The sequence below is a fragment of the Cyanistes caeruleus genome, chromosome 5, assembly GCF_971803275.1.
Source record: "Cyanistes caeruleus chromosome 5, bCyaCae1.hap1.1, whole genome shotgun sequence".
Lineage (NCBI taxonomy): Eukaryota > Metazoa > Chordata > Aves > Passeriformes > Paridae > Cyanistes > Cyanistes caeruleus.
The window spans coordinates 12,280,583-12,302,118 of NC_141705.1; the positions used below are offsets into that span (position 1 = coordinate 12,280,583).

The 21,536-nt window shown below is 39.0% G+C and overlaps 1 protein-coding gene across 3 annotated transcripts in view; it reads right to left on the reverse strand.

The window, feature by feature from the left end:
- WFS1 (wolframin ER transmembrane glycoprotein) overlaps positions 1-18,755 on the reverse strand; it is a 34,066-nt gene extending 15,311 nt beyond the window's left edge. Inside the window, exons 1-2 of one of the 3 annotated variants that reach the window (XM_086889199.1) lie at positions 18,124-18,755; positions 15,938-16,126 (exon numbers count right to left, since the gene is read on the reverse strand). In XM_086889199.1, the coding sequence (XP_086745325.1) occupies positions 15,938-16,121 (184 nt within the window). In that variant the 5' untranslated portion in view covers positions 16,122-16,126; positions 18,124-18,755. Of the gene's footprint in view, positions 1-15,937; positions 16,127-17,632 lie in introns of all 3 variants that reach the window. The other 2 variants (XM_086889198.1, XM_023925519.2) reach the window with 2 other exon arrangements.
- Between the last annotated feature and the right edge of the window lie 2,781 nt (positions 18,756-21,536).

Genomic DNA, 21,536 nt, shown 5'->3' on the forward strand with positions numbered 1-21,536 from the left:
TATTGTAAAATAGGCAAACAGCATCCCAGCAAAATTAACTACCTAATCTCCTTGCCCTGATATATAACCAACATAATTTAACTCTAAACAACTCAGAAGCCTGTTTTCCAGCTGGCACCATTAACAGCAGCAAACATCATTCAGGGGCTCTCTGCTAACAATAAACAGGAAGTTACAGGGAAAGTGCATATTGTTTCAAAAAAGTGAAGTATTTATCTACCTACCCTACTCAAATGAAACAAGCTGGGCAAGGCAGTACTTCTCCTTTTCCTCCTGTGCTTTCAAATTCATTAAGCCCTTCTGCATCAAAATTAGGAATGCCTTTTGTTTTTTCTGTTCAGGATTTTCTACATGTTGAGAACACCACAGATATTTCTGTGGTGGATAATGCTCTGGATGCTATATAGGAGCATCTGGATGCTCTGGATAATATAGGAGGCACCATTCATAAGTCAGTGTTTATTTAAGGGGAATTTACACACAGAAGAAAAACAACAAACTACAGAAAGCAGTTTGCTAAACTGATAAGAAACCTAATAAGAAAGGCAGTTCTCTGGCAGCTTATATATCAAAGTCTCTTCCTTTCCATCCTTATGTGTGCCTCCACTTGGCACACACAAGAGCATTGCACAGCTCTGACCCCTTTTAGCTCTTCTTGCTCAGGAGAATGTGTTAGATAAGAAAATGTACTTCAATAGGAAACTGAAGAAACAAAATGGGTATATTTTACAACATCAGGTTATAGTTACTTTATTGTATTACACTGCAGATTAACATGTACATAATGGTATTTGCAAAGATGGGGGAAGAAAAAAAGCAAAATTAAAACCATGCAGGCTTATGGTGAACTACCTCCTTCAATGAGAAAAAACAATGGTGTTATTGCAGTAAACTTGTTGAAATGTTTGTGCTAGAAGAGCTGACTGCCAGGGGAAAGACACACTTTCTGTGGTTATTTTCAACCTACTGCCCAATCCCTCCCACCCAGTTATCAATTCTATGTACTTGCACATGTGATCTATGAATATAAATAACAGATAGTTAATTAAAAATACGCCTGTAGGTTGTTTCTGTAGTTGTAGGGTAAAGGTGGAAGAACAGGTTGTGGAGATAAAATTTAGAGTATCTTAGTATATACAGTTCTTGTAACCAGCAATATTTTTCCTTTGCTTAAAAGATAACCACGAGGATAATTAAACAGGTCAAACATGAAATGACTCATGGCAGCCATTATCAATCTACTTTTTCATAAGGTATATAGGTCAGTCTCTGAAGGTACAAGGTCCAAAACGCAATCAAGGTGTGTTTTGAAACAAGGATGGCCAACACATTCTTTCAATTCAGCTCAACATTGAACAAACAACTACACAGGAGTATACCCATCCCCCATAACAATACCACAAGAATTGATGACTGTAACTTATCACCCTTTTTCTTAAGTGTGTTTTTAGTCAGAAAATATCTTGATGTGTATTCCTCCCACATATGAGTATTGCAATGGAAATGCTGTCAGTGGAAGCTTTTATTTTCCAGCTTTGCTAAAAACTTGTGCCTTTTTAATGTCAAATTTTACTCTGTCTTGAATATAAAAATTTCCAAAAGACAGGAACACTCATCTTGCAATACTTCATGTATCTTTTATGACAATTAAAATAGACTTCTCTAGCTGTTTTGTGTCAAGTGTGTTAATACAAGCCAATGAAGTCTATCAGTTATCCAAGGCTCACAAGCACCACAGTCATTCAAATGCAAGCAGGCAAGAGAAAGTACAGAAGTTTAAGATAGCACCTAGCATTCACTAAAGAAATTAAGACCAGGGGTGCAGAAGTGTGATTATTTGCTGTAGTTCCAACTCCGCCACCAAGAACCTCAAGAATGTGTAAAGCTTAGTTCATTAAACTGCTCTGTAATTCAGTTCCCAACATAGTTAATTCTCCCTTCCCAGAGACAGATCATTCAACAAAATTAGTTAACAGGTATTGTAACAATAATGTTATTAATAAAATTTTAGTGGTTTTGCTTTTTTTATTCTGTGTGATAAAGTCTTAGGTTTAAGATATGAAATTACACTGCTTTAATTTTTCCCAGTTTCACCAAAAAAAAAAGAAAAAAAATTATTTGTGATCTGCAAAGTACGATGCAGATGCATTTCTGACTTGGCTGCATTTATGTAGTCATACTTCAGAAAGCATTTAAACTTTTGAAGGCCTACAAAAATATCCGTTTTTGATATACAGGCTTTTCTTTGAACAGGTTAAAGTTGTCTCTAAAAACCCATTTTATGAAAGCATTTTTTAAAAAAACCTCATTACAACAAAACAGGTCATTACATAAAGACCTGTATACATCTCACAGTCATACCGCATTCAGAAGACTAAGTTAAAACTGCCTGTTATTAAGTGATAGACTTCAATGGTACTGGCCAAACATGACTATAGTGTAATTTCTGTTTTCCTAGTAAAAAGTATGTTTTACACCTCCAGGGAAAATACTCAGAATATAAAAGTCTAAACACAAGTGTTTATGTACGGAAGTTGCACACAGGCTGATAAAAACTAAACACAGCTACTTACTTTTTGAAGCTTTACACATTACTTGGCACACTGGCCGTATAAAGTAGGATTCCAGCTTTGTTGCTATAAGCTCAAATGGGAATTTAGCATTCATTCTGTCACAGGCAGGCACTTTTACTACTTCTGTTAGGTTTTGATCAAAAATAGGAAATATTTAACAAGGAAACACTTTGGTTTCTCAAATACTTTGCTATGATGCAATTATTGCCCCTTACCTCTGAAATTTAGCCATTAAACGGATAAAAAGGCAGTCAATCCACAGTAGAGGATTAGTCTAAGTGAGATTGTAAGAAACCAATGCTTACAATTTTAAATTATGAAAGAAAAATGCCATTATAGGTTAAAGATTAAATAACATAGCTAAACCTCATCTTTGGACTATACTGAAAACCAAAACCCAACAAACCCTTCAACATTCATACAAGGTTTTGAAGATTGTGAATTTACACAATCTTGGTAAGAAATATGTTAAAAAAAATATGTTCAACTTTAAAGACAAAGTAAACTAGGGTTGTCACAAGATTTCCTTCCCAGTGTTCTAGCACAAATCAGTAATAGATGCAATAGATTCCCAACCCTTTTAATACCCTTAACATACACAACTGAATCACATCATGTGAGCATCACTGTAGTTGGCTGACTTGTTGCAAAGTGTCTGATCACATATTTAGCAAAAATGGTTTACACACATTTTAGACAAACACTGCTTCCAAAACTTCAGCATTTTAAGTGACATTTTGTATGACACTTCCATTCTGGAATTCTGAAATCTTCAAAGGCACATAATAGTCTTTTCACATAAAGGAAGATTTTTAGTTGTGTATATATGCACACAAAGTGGATCAACATGCACACACCCATCACATGGAACACCCTCAATTTTCTCAGTGCTATTCTAACCACTAGGAATCACTGCCTCCCTTCAAAAAAATCTACTAAAGTTATTTCAGGCAGAAAGGATCAATAGAGTGCATGCTGAATAATAGAAGTGTTTGTAGATTTACTTTCCTACCAACACAAACACATTAAAGCTCTCAGCAGTGGGTTTACTCAGCTCAAGGCAGTTTTAGCCCCTTGCCTGCTAATATCACCCCTGGTCAGGTGCACACAGCTTTCTTCTTAGGTCACAGCTATGGCACCTGAATTCCAGATTAAGCAAGAGGACAAAGAGCATGAACAGGGAATAACAAAGGAAAAAAAAAAGATATTTTAAAAGATCACAATTTCTTGTGCCTTTTGATCTTCAGATTTTATTTGTTCACATAGTTATTGGAGGCTGGCCCCATGACAGTCATACGATCATGCACAAGAAATAATTTTTAAAACAAACACAAGCTAGGGACTTCTAATTGTTTTCAGTGAAAAGGTGAAAACCTAGTGAGAACAGGATAAAAGGAAAACTGAAAGCACTTTCTCAGACAGGAAGCAACAATGAAGCATTCATACAAAATATGTAAGTTTAAAAGAAATTACAGGTTTTACGAGTGAATATTAAAGCCCTTGGAAACTGTACCGAACAAAAGATTAATGCATTAAGCAACACCCACTAAGAGTATGAAGGAAACTGGTATGGCACACACACTATATGATCAAGACTTCATGCATTCATTTGCACTCCAAAAAAGAAGTGACAGGAATGTGCAGTAGGAGGAGGATAAAACCCATGTGCTGGGGAGAATAAAGGATCCGAGATGACAGGATACAAAACAAGATTTCTGGATTAGCCTTCCCATTTTATAGTACAGGAAGTATTCTTGAAGTGACTGAAAACAGTCAGGAACAGCTAAGCATATGCAGAGCAAAATATTATGTTCAGTCCTACCCAGTGGGAACACACCTCCAAGTTCACTGAGCACACACCTAGAAAAAATACATACCATTCTCACTATTCCATAAGAAGATCTAACAGTTGATGCATGTGAAAATTTTTATCAAGGTGGCCCAGCAAAGTGAGCCAAGCAAAGGTAAGTAGGCAGTCTTCTAAATGATCTTGCAAATTTTAGTTTTAGGTATAGAGTTTTTAATGTAGTTTCCTTAATCTTTTGTTTAAATAAATGTGACTAAGACACACTGACAAAAGACCAAGCAGCAAAAAGGCCAGAAAGCAACAATAATAACCTCAACTACATCCCAGAAAATTATACATTCAAAAACAGGATATGATCTTAAATACATTTAATACATAACTTTATATGTTGAGTAGTTCCTCCAACTAAGGAGTATACAGAAAAAAAAATACAACCCCTTTTTTTTTTGTAATTAAGAAAAAAAGATATACTGGATTGGACCCAAATCATATTTACATCTCTAAAGATAGGAAGTAAGGCTTCTCACATAAGTCCTCTAAACAAATTAGAATGCAGGCTACACAGAAAAGTGAGAAATTAAGAAACAGAATATGACAATTAGAAAAACACAGCTTCCATTCTGCCAGGGGAAAGATTATAAATTTAAACACACAGGGATATAAATTAAGGCCTAAATAATTCAATACATTTATATGTGAATGAAAGAAAAAAGGGCTCATACCAAGGTGCCAAAATCTGTCAGTGATTCTGTGTTATTCAGGAAAAAAACAACAAAAAAAAAAAAAACTCAAGCAAAACCAGCAGAAGGTTAAATTAATGACTAATTAAGTATGGAGCTCAGCCTGGCTGGGAACACGAGCCAGCCAACTATTGCTGCTGAAGAGTCACCTATCTATCTGAAGCCATGGGAATCTTTCATTTGAGTTATAAGCCTTTCCCAAGATACCCCTCTGTTATTCTGTTAAATAAGTTACAGACTGGGTAACATTGCTCCCTATATGGTTAGGCTGCTAGAATGTTCATCCCCTAAGGTTATATATCCTTGTGCCTTCCCTTGTTCTCGTGTTTGGTTGGTCACCCCCACAGAGCTCTCCCTGGTTATTATTGTTTGGCTCTTGGGCATCATCCCTATTTTCTTTCATTCCTTATTAAAGTGTTATTTTCCTGACGCCAGCCATTGCTCCCCCTCCTATTTACTTTTCAGCCACACTGCCCTGAAATCAGGGGACCTAAAGGGTTGTGGCAGCCACCCTCACTGGGACAATCAAGTGATAAAAGGCTAGATGAAATGCAGCAAACCACGAAGGCACTTTATCATTGCACATACAGTGATAAGCTCTGAACTATTATCACTCACCATAACACCTTAGAGTTGTAACAGTTTTAAGAAAAACACAGCTCAGTGCTAACACGACACTATTATCAGAGCTTTATAACCTGGGGGAGAAACTGAGGAGAATGAAATGGAGAGGGTAAATAGACTATAGAGAGACACGAAAACTAAACTACATGAACAGATTAAAAGTATAATGTCAAATATTTCTACATGTTTAAAAAGGCTTTTCAAAAATGTCTAGGCTACAAGCAGCTAAAGAACATTCTAAATAAAATAAAGGAAGGACAGCACTCGCACTGTGTTTAGAAAAAGCCCCCTGGCTCTAACAGGCGTGCTGTAAATAACAATGTAAATGTTTCTCATGAGAAAGGTAACAAGAATATTGAACCTGAAAAAGCCTGTCACCAATCTCAAGTATTAGCACTGAGTATTAGGAAGTTCTCTGAGCCTTCCTAAACTGGAACACACTCAGATTAATGCAGGTATAAGAAAAAGCTGGATGGCATCCAGAGGAAGAAAAACTGCACTTCATGTTTCCATTAGCTTTATTCCAGAAGCTCACTACTTAAGTGGGTTTTCTACTTACAAGAAGTCACAGGATGTCAGGCATCTCCCTCAGTGTCACATTAATAACTGACAAGAGTAATTGAGACGTTTGATGGAGTAGTATGGAACAAGATTTCATCCCCAGGCATTTCCACCAGTTAAATTACTGGGGTGGGAGCAGGGAGTGAAGAATGTCTTCTTTGACATTAGATCTCCCACATATGAACAAATTCTCTATAAACCATGAAGAGCATTGATATCTGAACTGAACTTTGTCACATTGCACAGCACTGTATTTGGAGCTTGAGGCATACATCACTTTATTGCTTTAGCAAGAAGGTTTTCCTGTAATTGAAAGGGAGTACTGTCTAAATTACAAGGAATATTACTTACTTCTACTGTGAGAGGATAATAGTATGAATAAACTATGTTCACTGCTAAACTCCACCCCTCCCACCATGCTCCACAAGGTAACATGAACAAATGAATGTGTAGGTGGAGACTGACATGGCACAGAAAATATATATAGAATATAGAATTATTAGTATTTGAAAAAATCTCTTCTATCACTTTCATTATGACAGACTTGAAGCTGGATTTTTACTTAACCTTTTTTTTTTTTTATGTCTAGGAATTTCCATAAAAATATGCCTCTGAAGTGCAACATGCAAAGCTTATCACATTCTTAGTATTAATAAAAGTGCTCAAACTAGTACTTCCAGATAGGTTCTAACTGTTCTACAACTAAGTTTAGAATCACAAATGCAGTCTTTACCACAGCTTTCATCACAGAAAAAATTAAAATGCAGCTATATGACCCAGCACTAGATTAGACTGAAAAAGAAATAGCCAGTAAAAGGTCAAAAACATGCTACAAATCCTGTGCCAAAATAATTTAGGCTGGTGCACCAAAGGACCTACATCACCTTAACTATTACCTAAATATTTACAAAGACCATCAGCTTTCTGGAATCCATTCAGTTTTTAATAGTAATTTTTCATCCTCAGTTTGTACTCAACGGCTCTGAAATGTGTTCTGCTCCCTAGATTTCAATGCCTTTGACAGAAATAACCTGAAAGGGACTACAAGAAAAAGCATCATTTGGTTTCTTACAAGCCAAGCATGCAGCTGCTGAAGACAACCCACCTGCAAAATCTCTGTATTTGCTGAGTACTTTGAGGAACTGACATCTTTCAGCTCCCCATGACTGAATGGGATTCTCAGATGACTGTTGAAAGGGAATCCTTCTCCTATACCTCAGTTTCCATCAGTCTTGTTCTCTATTCATCCAATATTCACCTTTGCTATAGTACAGTCAGAAAATGTTATAGCTTCTCATGAAGTCAGTAGAGGTCTTACTGCACTGTTCAAAACTACGTCAGGATTGTGCTGTTATCATCTGGTCTTACTACAGTACTTCAAAAAAAGAAAGCAAAAAACAACAAAAAAACAAGCATGACTGAACCAACAGAAAAATACACTGCTGTAAACATGAAGCAGTCAATTTATGTTAAAAGAGTAAATGATCTTGCTTTAACAATTTTCACAAATTAAATATACTAGCTTTTGTGGTGGATTTTCTGTAATAGCTCATTTGCTAGTATGAAGGAAATTTTATAACATGGGATAGGAAACAGGCAACAAGAATGCATGCACATCCAAAGTAAATAATCAAAGCCCATTTGTCAAGCAATAGATAATCATGAAAAAGTAGGAAAATGAAAGCTCAGGGGGGTGCCTGCCTATGGATATCAACCAAAACAGTAGAGCAACACATTTTGTGCAGAATCTGCCTAGAAGGTATTTCTTTTGGAGTCACATCCTATATAATACACCCCATTCCTTTTGGAAGTGCATGTTGTTAATTCTGATAGTGTTACACTAGATTTTACATAGGAGAAGTTCTTTCTGTAAGCACAAATCTGCTAAGCTAATAAAAAAAAAATCAAACAAATTCAACAGTTTCAGGGAACAACATACAGCTTTTTACTTCAGATTTTATTTTCACTATGAAACAAGCTTTCTAGAATCTCAGACACCCTTAGGAGTAAAGACACACACAATTAATGCAAAATAAAAATAATTTATTTTTTAGAGGATGCTGTGTAAGCTCATCTGCTAAGAGAAAGATGTCAGAACTCTCTCCTTCCTCCACAGGTAGAATACTTAATATTCAGAAAAGTTGATCTGTACATTTTATAACAATAAATGCAGGTTCTAACAGCTTTTTTGTGTCACTGGATGGTACTGTTGTGCATTCAGTGTTCAAGAAAGCCAGCCAGAGAAATCCTCCTATTCACTTTCCACAAGTTCCAAAAGCTCAGTGGTATTGTGTGCAGTGACTAGGTAGGAGTAAAGTTTCTGGAAAGACTGACATTTCACTTAAAAGCTGGCATTGAGTGTCATGTAATAAACATGATCTGTACATATCAAATATAATGACACAGAGGAACTGACTGGAGAAGAAGAAATCCTTCGCTCAACAAACATCCAAGATTTGAAAAAAGGTTTTTAGTAACTTTAGATGCTTAGCTTCTCATCCATGAGTGCTAAATTCTTTCATCCATTCAGAAGCCTCCTGAATTCTTAACTGCATAGTAAGGGCTTGGTACAATTAAGAGTACATAGCATGTTTTTATTTTTATGCTTTTAACCTCCAAGGTCAGATCTTAAGATGGTCCTACTTGTCCCAAGAACAATTCATAGTTCTTATACGTTCAGACTTCAGCAGGCATTCTATTTTAAAAGGTGTGACGAGCAGGAAGAGAATAACATTTGTTTACAGAGCTGCTCAAGTCCAGGACTCAACTCTGCTTTCTCTGAGGGGAGCATTGCATTTGTAGATATGGTAATACTCTTAGTCACACCACAACCGCAAGTCATCAAATAGCATTAAATTGAAATGGGAACAACTTCTGTGCCCCCACAAAATGAACATAAATTGTCAGGAAAACAATAAAAAAAAAAAAAAAGAGCATGTAGGTGGAAGACAAAGAGTGATATTATAGACTATAAATTTTGAAAGTGGAGGAAAAACCATTCCTCAAATTTGTATTTTTCTAGCATAGCTATTATTGTAGAATGGTCTTTTAAAGTCATTAAAGTAATTTCACATGTACCTTACAAGCCAGTCCTGCTGCTTTTTCTATGCAGGTATCTCTCAATGAATCCTTTATGGATGACCTGGGATAAATCTAACATAAATCTGAAGTGCCAAAACTGTAGAGTTAAAAATAAATTAGCATTTTGTCATTTCTTGGTTTATAATCATCAATATTAATCCTTTCCACAAAAAAAAAAAAAAAAAAAAAAAAGAAAAAAAAAAAAAAAGAGAGAAAGCAATGAAAAACAATATGAGAATTTGAGACCATAGAGCTTACCAAGCCCACATATTTTTGTAAGTGCAGATGGAAAGTTATCATAACAACCTGCACAATGCACATGGAATTTCAGCAATTCTGCAGTTTGAGCACTTCACCACATTGACACTCCAGCACTTCATTTGCTGTCAAAACAGAGAGGCCCTTAAAAAAGGAACATTCCAACTTTTTAGCAAATCCACAAATCCAGTGGCTTAAGTAAGCACTTCTAATCAAAGGATTAGCTTTACTTCAGTTTACTGTTCCCAGACTCATCTTCTAACTTTTCCAATGAAGTGAGGCTGCTGCTGTGAGAAGCAACAGCTCCAAGTCTCTCCTTGATTACTGCACTGTAACAGGGATTTGTTTGCACAGTGGAACACACTGGATCTCTTCTGAAAGAAACTGAATTGAAAGATTTTTGATGATTGATAGCCATTAGAATTAAATTTTTAAATTTTCATAAAAAGAACATCAAATCCTTTGCACCAAAGAATTTATAGGGCAACTCCCATTTCATTGCATAATTCACTAATATGAGTATAGCTCTTCCCATTCTACCCTTCTTTATTCCAGCACCCTGGGACTATGCTAGAAATTTTGTTGTCATAAACAGATTAGGAAATTGATCCACCTGGAAAATAATGACGACTGAGCTAGGCCACCTTCCATAATCTGGTTTATCATGTGAATATAAAAAAATTGATAGCAGTGATAGTATCTTTGTTATCAGCCGAAAACCCCATTTATGTATTTCAAATGGTGGAAGTGGGAAAGATGGAGAATGTTTCCTCAAATAAATGGATGTTTAATCCTCCTCCCTTACAGGGTAAAAATACCAGCATGTTACTGACAATAGCAGCAGATACAAAAAAGCCCATTTCTATTGTTCTGCACCAACAATGATGATGTCCCAAAATTTTATCAAAAATGCAGTCATTAACTTTTGTTTGGATAGAATCCTTTCTCTCTCACAGCAATGCCTGGCAAATGAGCTTTCTAGGAGCCTGAGTATTTAAAGGTAAAGTTTGAAGGGGCATTAATAAACTGACAGATAAATTGTTAAGTAATTAATACTTCAAGGCATAATCCTCCCCTTCAAATAATCAAAGTTTTTTTTCTGAGATTTCTTCAAGCTTTGCACAAACATTTCACTTTGCCTCAAGAGTTAGGCTGTAATAGCTAACTGCCAAAAAGTAAAGATGCAGAAGTGCTAAAATAGAGCTTTGAAGCAAAGGTTCTTTGTAACCTTAAGTAGAAGAGGGTAACGCTTGGAAAATATTTGTAGATTAGAAAGGTTCCCTATTTGTTAGCTATCATTTAGCAATGTCTTGGAGACACACTGTTGTAAATTGTTGCAATGCACTGTAAACTGTTTAAAATTTTTTTTTACTATTTATAAATTTGAAGTCAGTCAATTAATAAAATAATTCTCTTCCTAGATGTACAAAAAACTCATAACCGAAGTACACACAAAAGTCTGTAGATCTGCAAACAAAATATAAGAAATTGATTTCTGTCTGCAAAGCTCTCTGTACAGTTTCCAATGTGTTCTCAAGACTACAACAAGAGATTACAGCAAAACCATGGACAGAAAACCCCAACTAGCTCTTTAACCAAATAGACCTTTCTTCAAGCACTGCAACTTAGCTTTGCAATTTCTCCTTTCCAACCTTACTGGCTATGATGATGTAATAAACCAGTAATAATCTGTTTCATGCACAAGTGAAAAATTACCATCTTCTCCCCAGTTTCTCTAGTATCCTAGCATGACCTCTTGTACCTGCTGACTGGCAGATAGTCAGTTTTTAAGAAAGTCACTTTATATGTTTGAATGTACTTAAGCATCACAAGAAATAGTCACTCTTCCAGATAACCTGCAGCACAATGAATGTCCACCTGGGGTGAGAGTCATCTGGTTCGAGTTATCACTGTGGCTGAATTGAAGCAGTTGTTTGAATCCAGACATCACAGCCAAGTATGCGATCACCACCTTATTGTGAAGTTTCTGTCAATTCTGCTTTCCTTTCATTTGAATCAGAACATCTCCTGGGACACAAAGATCTACTTTCTCACTCAGCAATACAGGGCACTTACCTTGACTGCAGACCCAGGCATCTCTTTCAAAAAGCATTAATAGCAGCACTACTACATGTACTCATATGCTAACTGAGTCACCATACTAAAAGTGCTTTCTTCCAGCTTTGCTCTGTGTGTAAGTAGAGGAAATGGTTTCCCTAGCAAGAATGATATTTTTAAGCCTACTTGGAGAATTTGGTGTTGGGACCTCCAGAGCTCTCATACAAGCTTCTGTCATTTCACATTTAAGGCTGCATCCGAAGGAAGGAGATTCTACAGAGTGGATGAAACACAGAAAACAGAAAGGGGTATGTATCACCTGGACCAGAAACTGAGGGGCCTGTGCACCTGAGATGCATAAAAGTGTTTTATGAGATGAGTCTTAATCTGTTTCAAAAGACTTCACTAGCAAGCAGACACTGGTTTTCCCTGCTGTACACAAACTCTCCCATAATTGCTTTTGTGGATACTGATGACTCCATGGCTTTAAAATTTCAGGAGCCCTAATTAGTAGTGTATATGCTTTGCTCACTAATAAGCTCCCTGTCCACAAACATCCTTGAAAGAGCACCTTTTTTTTTTCTCATTTATTTTTAAACATGAAATCTGATGTATTGATATTCACTCCATTCCTACATACACAAGGAATGGAAAATCAAAACTATACATAAGCAGAATGCAAGAGTTTTGAGCAGAAATAGGAATGTCCTCCTTTTGTAACACAACAAAACCTGAATCTATGAATTATCCTAATGATTGAATTTTTTTTTTCATTAAATCCAGATTCAATTTGCTCAATAAATTCTCAAAACACTGTTATCTCCCATTGTAAAAGAAATTATTCAAGGAATAACATAAACACTACCTAATGATAGTTACATTACTACCTAATGACATTAGCAGAATAGAGACTGAGAAATTGCTAAGAAAAAAAATGGCAGTATAAGAGTTTGATCCAAAGGAATCACCTGTGCTGCTGAGGATATTTAGGTGTGTTTAAGTGCTTTACTGAGTCAGAGCCAAGGCATTCATTAATTTGCTGGATTATACTACAAGATATGAATACTGCTGCAGGAATAGATGATGTGATCTGTGCTTCCAGGAAACAAATTACTTAACATTCACATTGATGCTGCAGCCTTAAACACAGTGTATATTAAAAAAAAAAAAATGGAAGAAAAAGCACAGAACAGAAATACAGATATGGTGTCAAGAATATTACAAGAATTAGCAAAATGATTGAGGTGAGAAAGGACTGCTGGAAGTCACCTGTTTCAACTCCTCTGCTCACACTAAGTGAGCATGTCCACATAGTTTTTGAGTATCTCAAAGGAAGGAGACACCATCACCTCTCTGGCCAACCTGTGCCAGTGCTCAGTCACCCTCACAGTAAAAAAAAAGTGTTCACTGATGGACAAAGGGAGCCTCTTGTTTGTGCCAGCTGCCCCTTGTGCTGGGGACTACTGGACTACTGGAAAGATCATGCCTCCATCCTTTTTGTACCCTACCTTCAGCTATTTAGGCACATTGATAGACCCCCGAGCCTTCTCTCCCCCAGGCTGAATAGCCCCAGCTCTCTCAGCTGTCTTCCACAGGAGAGATGCTGCAGCTCATTCATCATCTCTGTGGCCCTCTGCTGAACTCTCTCCACGTCTCTCATGTACTGGGTAGTCCAGAACTGGGTGAAGCACTCCAGTGCTGATTGGAGGGGAAGGATCTCCTTCCACCTGTTGAGCAATGTTTCAATATTGCAGCCCAGGACACCAGTGACCTTCTGTGGGTGAAGGGCACACGGTAGATAGCCCTGAGCTGAAAACGCCTTTCCAGATAATTGAGATCTACATAGTACATTTCCCCTTCTCAAACAGAAATCATAGGTGAATTATTAAAATTATACAAACTTAGATTTGTAACAGTGACTTAAATTTGAGCAAGATATTTAAGTCATCATTAAAGAGCAATGTTCTCCACATTTAGTAAGGTTTGAGACAGCTTTTTGTATATCAGTGTGTCCTCTTCTTGTCCTTTTCTGTCCTCTTCTCCATCTCCAAGTTAGTCATGATCATAGTGACTATTGAAAATTACCTGACTTCTTAATCTTCCAAGAAGGAAGTCAGAGCAGCCCTTCCCAGAATATCTGGTTTGGAGCATATTTCCTTTCATACAATCAAACCACAACATGCCCTGGCTGAGATTTCAAATCCTTCACTTCTCCTAGACCTATGAGAAACTCAAATGTTATTTATTGGTAAGGCTCCAGTGATTCCAAGGTGTTCCCTGGAAACATTTTTATTTATTCTCACATGTACATCTTTGAACTTGTATTTTTATTTGCACTTCTTTCTAAAGTCCTACTAAAATGTCCATTTTTAAGTTCTCTAGACCGGAACTTCTTGTCTTTTAATAAAGTTTTCAGTTCTAGAAACTGTTAGCACTATGACAAACAGCATAACTCTAAAACAGCCATATAAGAAAATACTGCATTATGTGTAATTGAAGATATTTTCTACCTAAATTCACTAAAATCTTGATTGTTAGAGACTCCAGCAAGACACTATGGCAATGGTAGCTCATTCTGCTGCATTAAGAAGTATATTAAGAAGTATTCTGCTGCATACTGCTGTATATTAAGAAGGGCATGGGAAGGGCAATGATAGTGGCACCAGGCACCCATAATATTTTAATGGGAAGAGATTTAAAGCAATCAGGAATGAGTCACAACTGAAAAAGAAAATACATCAATGCTCAAAAGCCCTTTTTTATAGGAGCATAAGTAAGCAGCATCTCTAATATGATGCTGCATCAGTACGGATCATTAGCAAATACACAAGACTGTAAAGAGAACTAAGATAAAAATCAGTGTGATTTTAAAAGTCCAACATTTGTGTAGAGTAAGAAAATCTCCAAAGTAGCTAGAAAAGAATAGCTGACAGAACCTATGTGCAAAACACCACTAATAGCTTATGTTGATTTCCAGAATCTTGTGTGAATGTGGGCACCAACAACAGAAACTTATATATTGCTTTTTTCAACTCATAGTATAACTAAGCCCAAGATAACTTCATAACATGTTCCTATTACCGTTGCTATTCTTTCCCTGTTGAAGCATACTAAGAAACTGGAAAATGAAGAAAACATATCTGTTAGCACTGACTCTAAATTAGCAATCATGTAGGTAACGTTAGACGTGTCATGTCTCCATAATCTCCCAATTCTTTTACAGGTGGGCTAGATGACAAAATTGGTACTGAACACTAAGGCATGAAGAAATTCAGGTATCCAAAAAAAAATTCTCCTTTATTGGGAACCCAGAAGGTTCCAACAGTCAATTTTGAATTGGATACAAACAATTGATTTGCTGACACAGCCGTAATATTGGCCTGAACTATGTGCAGAGCTCAGCTGCACCTGGTATGTGCCACACAGTCACACATTTACTAACCTGAAACTCTTGGATAGCCATATTACATTCAATAGAGAGACTAATTTGTGATTATAAGGGCATGTACATAAGCAGCTTCACAATCTGAAGTCCAATCTTAAAGAAAGTTAAAGAGCAGGAGTTTTTGCTAGACCTTGAGCACAAGACCGTCTTGCACAAGTGTTAGATTACAAACGGAATTAAAACTGGAACTCAGCAGGTGTACAGGAGACAGGTATTTTTTGTTCTAAAATTCACACATAAATTTTCTCCCATCCCATCTGTTTCCACCATCTTTGAAACTCAATGTTTCACAGCAAGCGGGAGAAAAGAACTCCCTCATTCCACCTTTCATGGTGTATCATGACTGTGAATCCAAATTCTTATCTTCCTCTTCCTATTAACTCAAATTTTGGCTTCATGTACCAGCTTATTATTCCCTCAGTCTACATTACAGTAATATCTTATGTATTCACATTAGAACTCATATTAAAGCTACAGTTATAGCCAAATAAAGAAATTATATTGCAACATTATTGTGCTAAATCTAATTAAAGCTCCCTACCAATTTTTAAAATAAAGTTATTTCCTATTGCTTTCTACAGACCTGAAAAATAACATAGGAAAACTAGAAAATGTACACAAAGGAAGCTGAAGTAAAGACTCTTCCACAACAACAGGTTAAAAGAAATTGGAGAAATTTATTTTCCTACTTTACAGTATCTTTAAACAGAGTTTAGAATACATATACACACAACAATATCCCAGTGTTTAATGTAGGTTCATTTTTCATAAGAATTACTTTCATACTTACCCTTTCTTTCTGTTTTCTCCCTGCTACGGGAGTAGCCAGGAACTGAAGAAGTTGCAGAATCTGCAGATGTTCTGGGTCTCTGACTGCTCTCACTATGGTCCACAGGAGCAGCATTTAGCTGAGACCTTCCAAGATGCTGCTGCGGGTGAGAGGGACTTGAGGCGGGATCAGGATCGGAATTCATTTTAGCTGCCAAAGAAGAAAATAATGATTAATTATCAGAAAGCAGGGTTACAATGTAAAACTGAATAAAAATTTGAAATCTGAATGTAATTAGGTAACCAAAAAGCCTAGAAAACAGCAAGAAGGCTGACAGCAACTTCAAAATTTATTTATATATTCTTGAGTAATTCCAAGCATGAGCAGCTATAGCCGAGTCTGACCATATATACAGCATTGTGCCAGAACAGTGACTGCTTTTTTCCCAACTAATAATAACTGGGTTTCAAGTGTAAACAAATGCTAAAACTAGTAATCAATCCTGTAAATGCTAAATATAAATTTCTTCTTTGAATTTAATGTTCTGCTTGTACATGTTAGAAATACAGACAAGCCCCTAACTTTTTATGGGCAGGTCTATAATAATAGAAAAATTTATTTAATATTAAAGGTCTGGTTAATTGTCATCACCTAAGGGGATGACAGGAGACAGAGAAAGACAATAATGATAAGAAGGCAAAAGAGGAGATGTAGAACTCTGCATGGGGAATCAGAGGAGGAACACCACCAAGGATGCTGTTTTTAGACATTACCAACTTAAATGTCCATGATTCAAAATAAGCTTACTTTAAATACCTTTATGTCCCGTTTTAAAAAATAAAAAAAATTATTCACAGATGGCAGGGAGGGAAAGGCCTTACATGAGAGGGTCTTTTAGCTATAAGCCCTGTCAAAAATAAAAGGGGATCTCTTCTCTGTAGTAGAAAGTTCCCTAAATAAGTAAACTTACATAAAATTACCTACTGGAAGTTTAACTTTCACAAGGCAAAAGTAGCAAGGTATGCATATACTACTAGAGCGTAACACATAGTAACTCTTGGTGCTTAAAACAACTTCCCTGAAGTTAAGCAATTTGCAAAAAGCATTGTAGAATATTTCTGGCAATAAACAATATTTTTAAATTCAGTATAAATACAGAATTAGTTCAGAATATCGACCTGAAGATGTCTTTGTAAAGATGAAAGTAGTGTAGCCAAAACCACAGACACAACTTAACCAACAACTTTTTCCACTCAAAGGATGTTAAAATCACAACAGGGTGCTAAGAGTTCAAGCAACGTCGCCATTGCCAAACATATTACTTGTAATTTGACAACCTGGCTGCCAATATTAAGCTTCCCTAAACCAGAAAACATTTTACTGATACACGTAAATACGTTTCTGTATTATATTTCTACATCAAGTTATAAATAAACCAACACAGTTCAGTTCAACCTTCAAACAGTCCTCGGAAAACACAGAGATTAAAATACCTTCCCGGTAAACCAGCATGAGTATTTTTAACCATTATACAATCACAAAAGTTACTGTGCCTCCACTTTTAACTTGACCTTAGCGCTTTCTAAGAGGCACGCTGAGCGCGGCCAGGCCGCGCCCGAGACGCCCCGCGGGGGATGCGCGGCACGGACGGGTCCGGCTCCTTCCAGAACGGGCAGCACCGGTGCCTCTCCAGCACAGCCGCGAGCAGGAGCTCACCTCGCTGTCAGCCAGCTCACAAAAACATTCCCGTCCCCAAAGCCACTCTGCGCTTCTCCTACAAAGGGCACAACCAACTTTTCCTCCGGGCTGTTCACAAGCCAGCGGGCGGTGCCTCCGCACCCACGGCGGTGACTCCGCACCCACCGCCGCCAGCCGCTCCCAGTCGGGAGCACCGGAGTTGGCTCGGCCTCGCTCCCCGCGAGGTCCGAGAGTGCCCGGGCGGCCCTGCCTCTCCGGAAGGCCAGGGAGCCCCAGCGGGGGACGCGAGGGGGCCGGCAGCTCGGGCCGTCCTGCGCGGGGTCCCGCCCCAGACGCTCACCGAGCCCGGCCGGGCGAAGTCAGCACCGCACACCCACGATGACGAAGGTCCCCGCTGCTCCGCGGGCGGCCGGACGCCGACTGGGGCTCCGCCGGCAGCCCGCAGCCATGGGGGGCGGTGCTGCCCCGCCCATCGGCCGCGGCCCCCTTCCCTCTCCGCTGCCACTCACCGATCTCCGCTCTCGGGGCGGGCCCCGGCGAGGCCCCGCCGGGGCCGGGCGGGGCTGGCGGCAGGAGGCGGAGGCGGTGGCCGTCGCCGTCGCGCAGGGCCGACGGGGAAAGGGGCGGGCAGGGCAGCAGTACCGGGATAGTGTCCTGTGCGCAGTGGCAGCGGCGGGTGATTGCTGCCCACCCGTGGGGTCGGAGCGGTGTCAGGACGCGGGCGGGCTTCGGCAGCTGCAAAATGGCGGTGCCGGGTGAGGCGGGCGGAGGCCGGCGGGGCCGGGGTGCGGGTCCAGCCCCGCTCCAGCCGTGTAGGGCGGCAGGGTCGGTGTGAGGCAGCCCCGGTACTGCCCCGGACCTTCCCCCTAGCGCGGGGTTTCTCGGTACCGGAGCGAAGGGAATGGGGAAAAAGGGCGGTTACCCAGTAACCGATTTTATCTAAATGCCCTCGAGTTACTGCTATTGCATTTACTAGCATTTCTGCCACGTATGTTGAAGGCTTTTGGGCAGGAAGCGAACTGTAAACTTACATGTAAATGTTGCTGTTGTTTTGATGGTGAACATTCTTTAGAAATAATTATTATTTTCGAGCTTTTCAAGTAAGTCAAGGTCCCTGTATGGTACTTTGAATAGCTTCTCCTTAAAACTCCAATTAAACAATCTACATATTCAAAGTAGGAGATTAAATTTAAACTTCAGTAATTCATATAAATTACCTTGTTGATTTTCACAAGTCCCAAGTTCGCAAGAGATCATAGGGAGCCTTCATTTTTGTAAATGTCAGTTAAATATTCTTGGACACTACCTGATGAGTTTTGTTAATCCCCACACAAAAAATGTCTTGGTATCATTATTTCCTTGCCTTGGAAAGCCTAACTTTTTTTTTATTATTTATTTATTTTACACAAAGTAAGTTTAAACAAACATGATTAGGCTTCTGTTTACTTCCAAATAAATTTAAAAAAACCCCACATTTAAGAAGATCACTTGTAGTCTGAGTGTAATGTGATTTCATCGGGAACACACAATGCCAGCCATGTGTTACCTGTTGTTTCCTTAGACTGACGGTATGACTTAACTCTGGTATGACAAAGTTCTGCAATCTGCTCCCCCTGCTCTTCACATTTCCTTTGAGATACTCTTTTATACAATTGATTTGATATTTAGTGGGTGTGCTTAACGGATGTAACATGCTTAGGGAACAGGTGGAAATGAGGGTGGTAGCTGGAAAAGTAACTAAAAATGAAGTGTAAAATAAAGCCTCCCCTGCTGCTTTCCAGCACAGGCAGAGTCACACATGGCAGAAGCCATTCCTGAGGAGCTCAGCTCAAGGGTAAAATTGCCACACTGGCCACTAACCCTCATAACAGCAAGGATTGATGTAAAATATTTTTCGGTTGCTTATGTCTGATCCTACACTGAAGATGCACATTAGTGCCATTGCTGAATTTGATCAGGTCCTTAGTTAAGGCCAACTAAACCTTTGAGTAAATGAATTCTCACACTCATGTTACATACTCACATGTGTTATATAAATACTGATAACATTAGTGACAGTAAACCAAACTCAGACATGATGACAACTTCTTATCAATTCCACTGATTTCACTGGCATTACTTTATCACAAATGATGAGTTCCCATCTCGCATTATCACAGTTGCAAATTGTTACAGCTACAGAGAAGAAGCATGGAAGTACTGTAATAAGAGGGCATAGCACCTATTTAAATTTTGGTTATGACTCATGGCATCAGTAGAATTGTTGAGGTTGGAAGGAACATCCTGAGGTCAGCTGCTCTTCCCTCCTGGTCATGCAGGGCCACCTAGGGCTGGTTGCCCAGGACTTTGTCCAGGTGGCTTTAAGAGTATCTTTAAGGATGGAGACTCCATCACCTTCTTGCTCAGTCACCCTCCCAAGTGACTAAGAGTCAAGTGTGTTAAAATCACACTTCCTGAATTTCAGAGGGAACCTCTTGTGTTCCAGTTTGTGTCCACTGCCTCTGGCCTTGGACACCACTGGAAAGATCCTGGCTCTGTCCTGTTTGCATTCTCCCTTCAGGTATTTATGTACATTGATAGATCCCTCTGAGCCTTCTCCAGGCTGAAGAGGTGTTATGATCAGGTTCTTAAAATTTTTAGAATGAGATGCCTCTGCCCAAATGAAGGTGCAAATGTGACCATATGCCCAAACCAGCAGTATGGATTTTATTTAACAGTAAGTGAGAGAGAGAGAAAAGAGAAAGAAAGAAATAGAAAAAAGAGATGGGGGAGTGAAAGATAATGACAGAGACAGACTAAGTAAAAAATATGTGTGTGATCCATGTCACACTCTGTGGATCCCAGTGGTGTCCTGTTGATCCTTTCCGTCTGGTTTTCTTGGTGGTGAGGGTCCCCCAAAAACATAGGGTTCAATGGATTGATACACATTTGTTCCAGGTGGGAATGCCCACGTGGGGGGCAGGGGGACAATTTTGACACAGTCTCACAACAGACTCTGGATCTGTTGCATCTCTTTGCATCACATGCAGTGCTCTGCTGCAAGGCCTCAGGAAACAGACTGGGGAGCACTTTGGGGGGGTCTTTGATGGATTATGACACCCCCTCGGCTGCCCCTCATGTGGATGTCCCATGGGATGCGGCTTTCCCGGGGTGGGGGATTTTACAGCTGAGCCAGTTTGTGTGAGGGAGGATGGGTGCTCAGTGTCTCTGACCAGAGGTTAAGTGCACCCAACACTCTTCTCCTTCCTTCTTTGGTTGGGGGATGTACAAACCTGTCCTCAGCAGATGTGCCTGTGGGCTATGGCCTCCCCAACCCAAACCCAGCCAGGGAGGATTTTCAGGACACCTGGTAGGTTTGGCTGTCTTGTGGATGCATTCTTCTCCCTCAGCTTTGTTTGCTTTTCTCTAGACCTGAAATGATTGAGCAATATTGTCACCTTATCTTAAATTCCCTTAGGCAGCTTAACTCACAGTCCAAGGTTGCACTCAGGAGGCATATTCATGGTGGGGTGGCCTTCAGTAGTCACAGCTTCTTTATACAGTGTTTCTATAATGGGCAGCACTCCTTCATAACAATGTTTAAGCCATTAACCATAACATTTCAGTCTCTGACAACAGGCCTAGCTCTGTTGACATTTCCTCATAGGGGAGATGCTCCAGCCCATTCATCACCTTAGTGGCCTTTGCTGGACTGACTCCAGTGCCTCCATGCACTCCATGACGGAGTCCAGAACTAGACACTTGTTTAACTGCATGAAGTCAGCCCAGATTAGAAAAACCTTGCTGCAACAAGAACAAAATAAAAAACCCCTATGTTTTCTGTATTAGAGAATCAATAATCCTTTTACAAGTATATTGAAGGTTTACAGAGTGGTGTTAGCTGGTTTCTGTAAACATTTTTTACTTGAGATGATGAAATGTA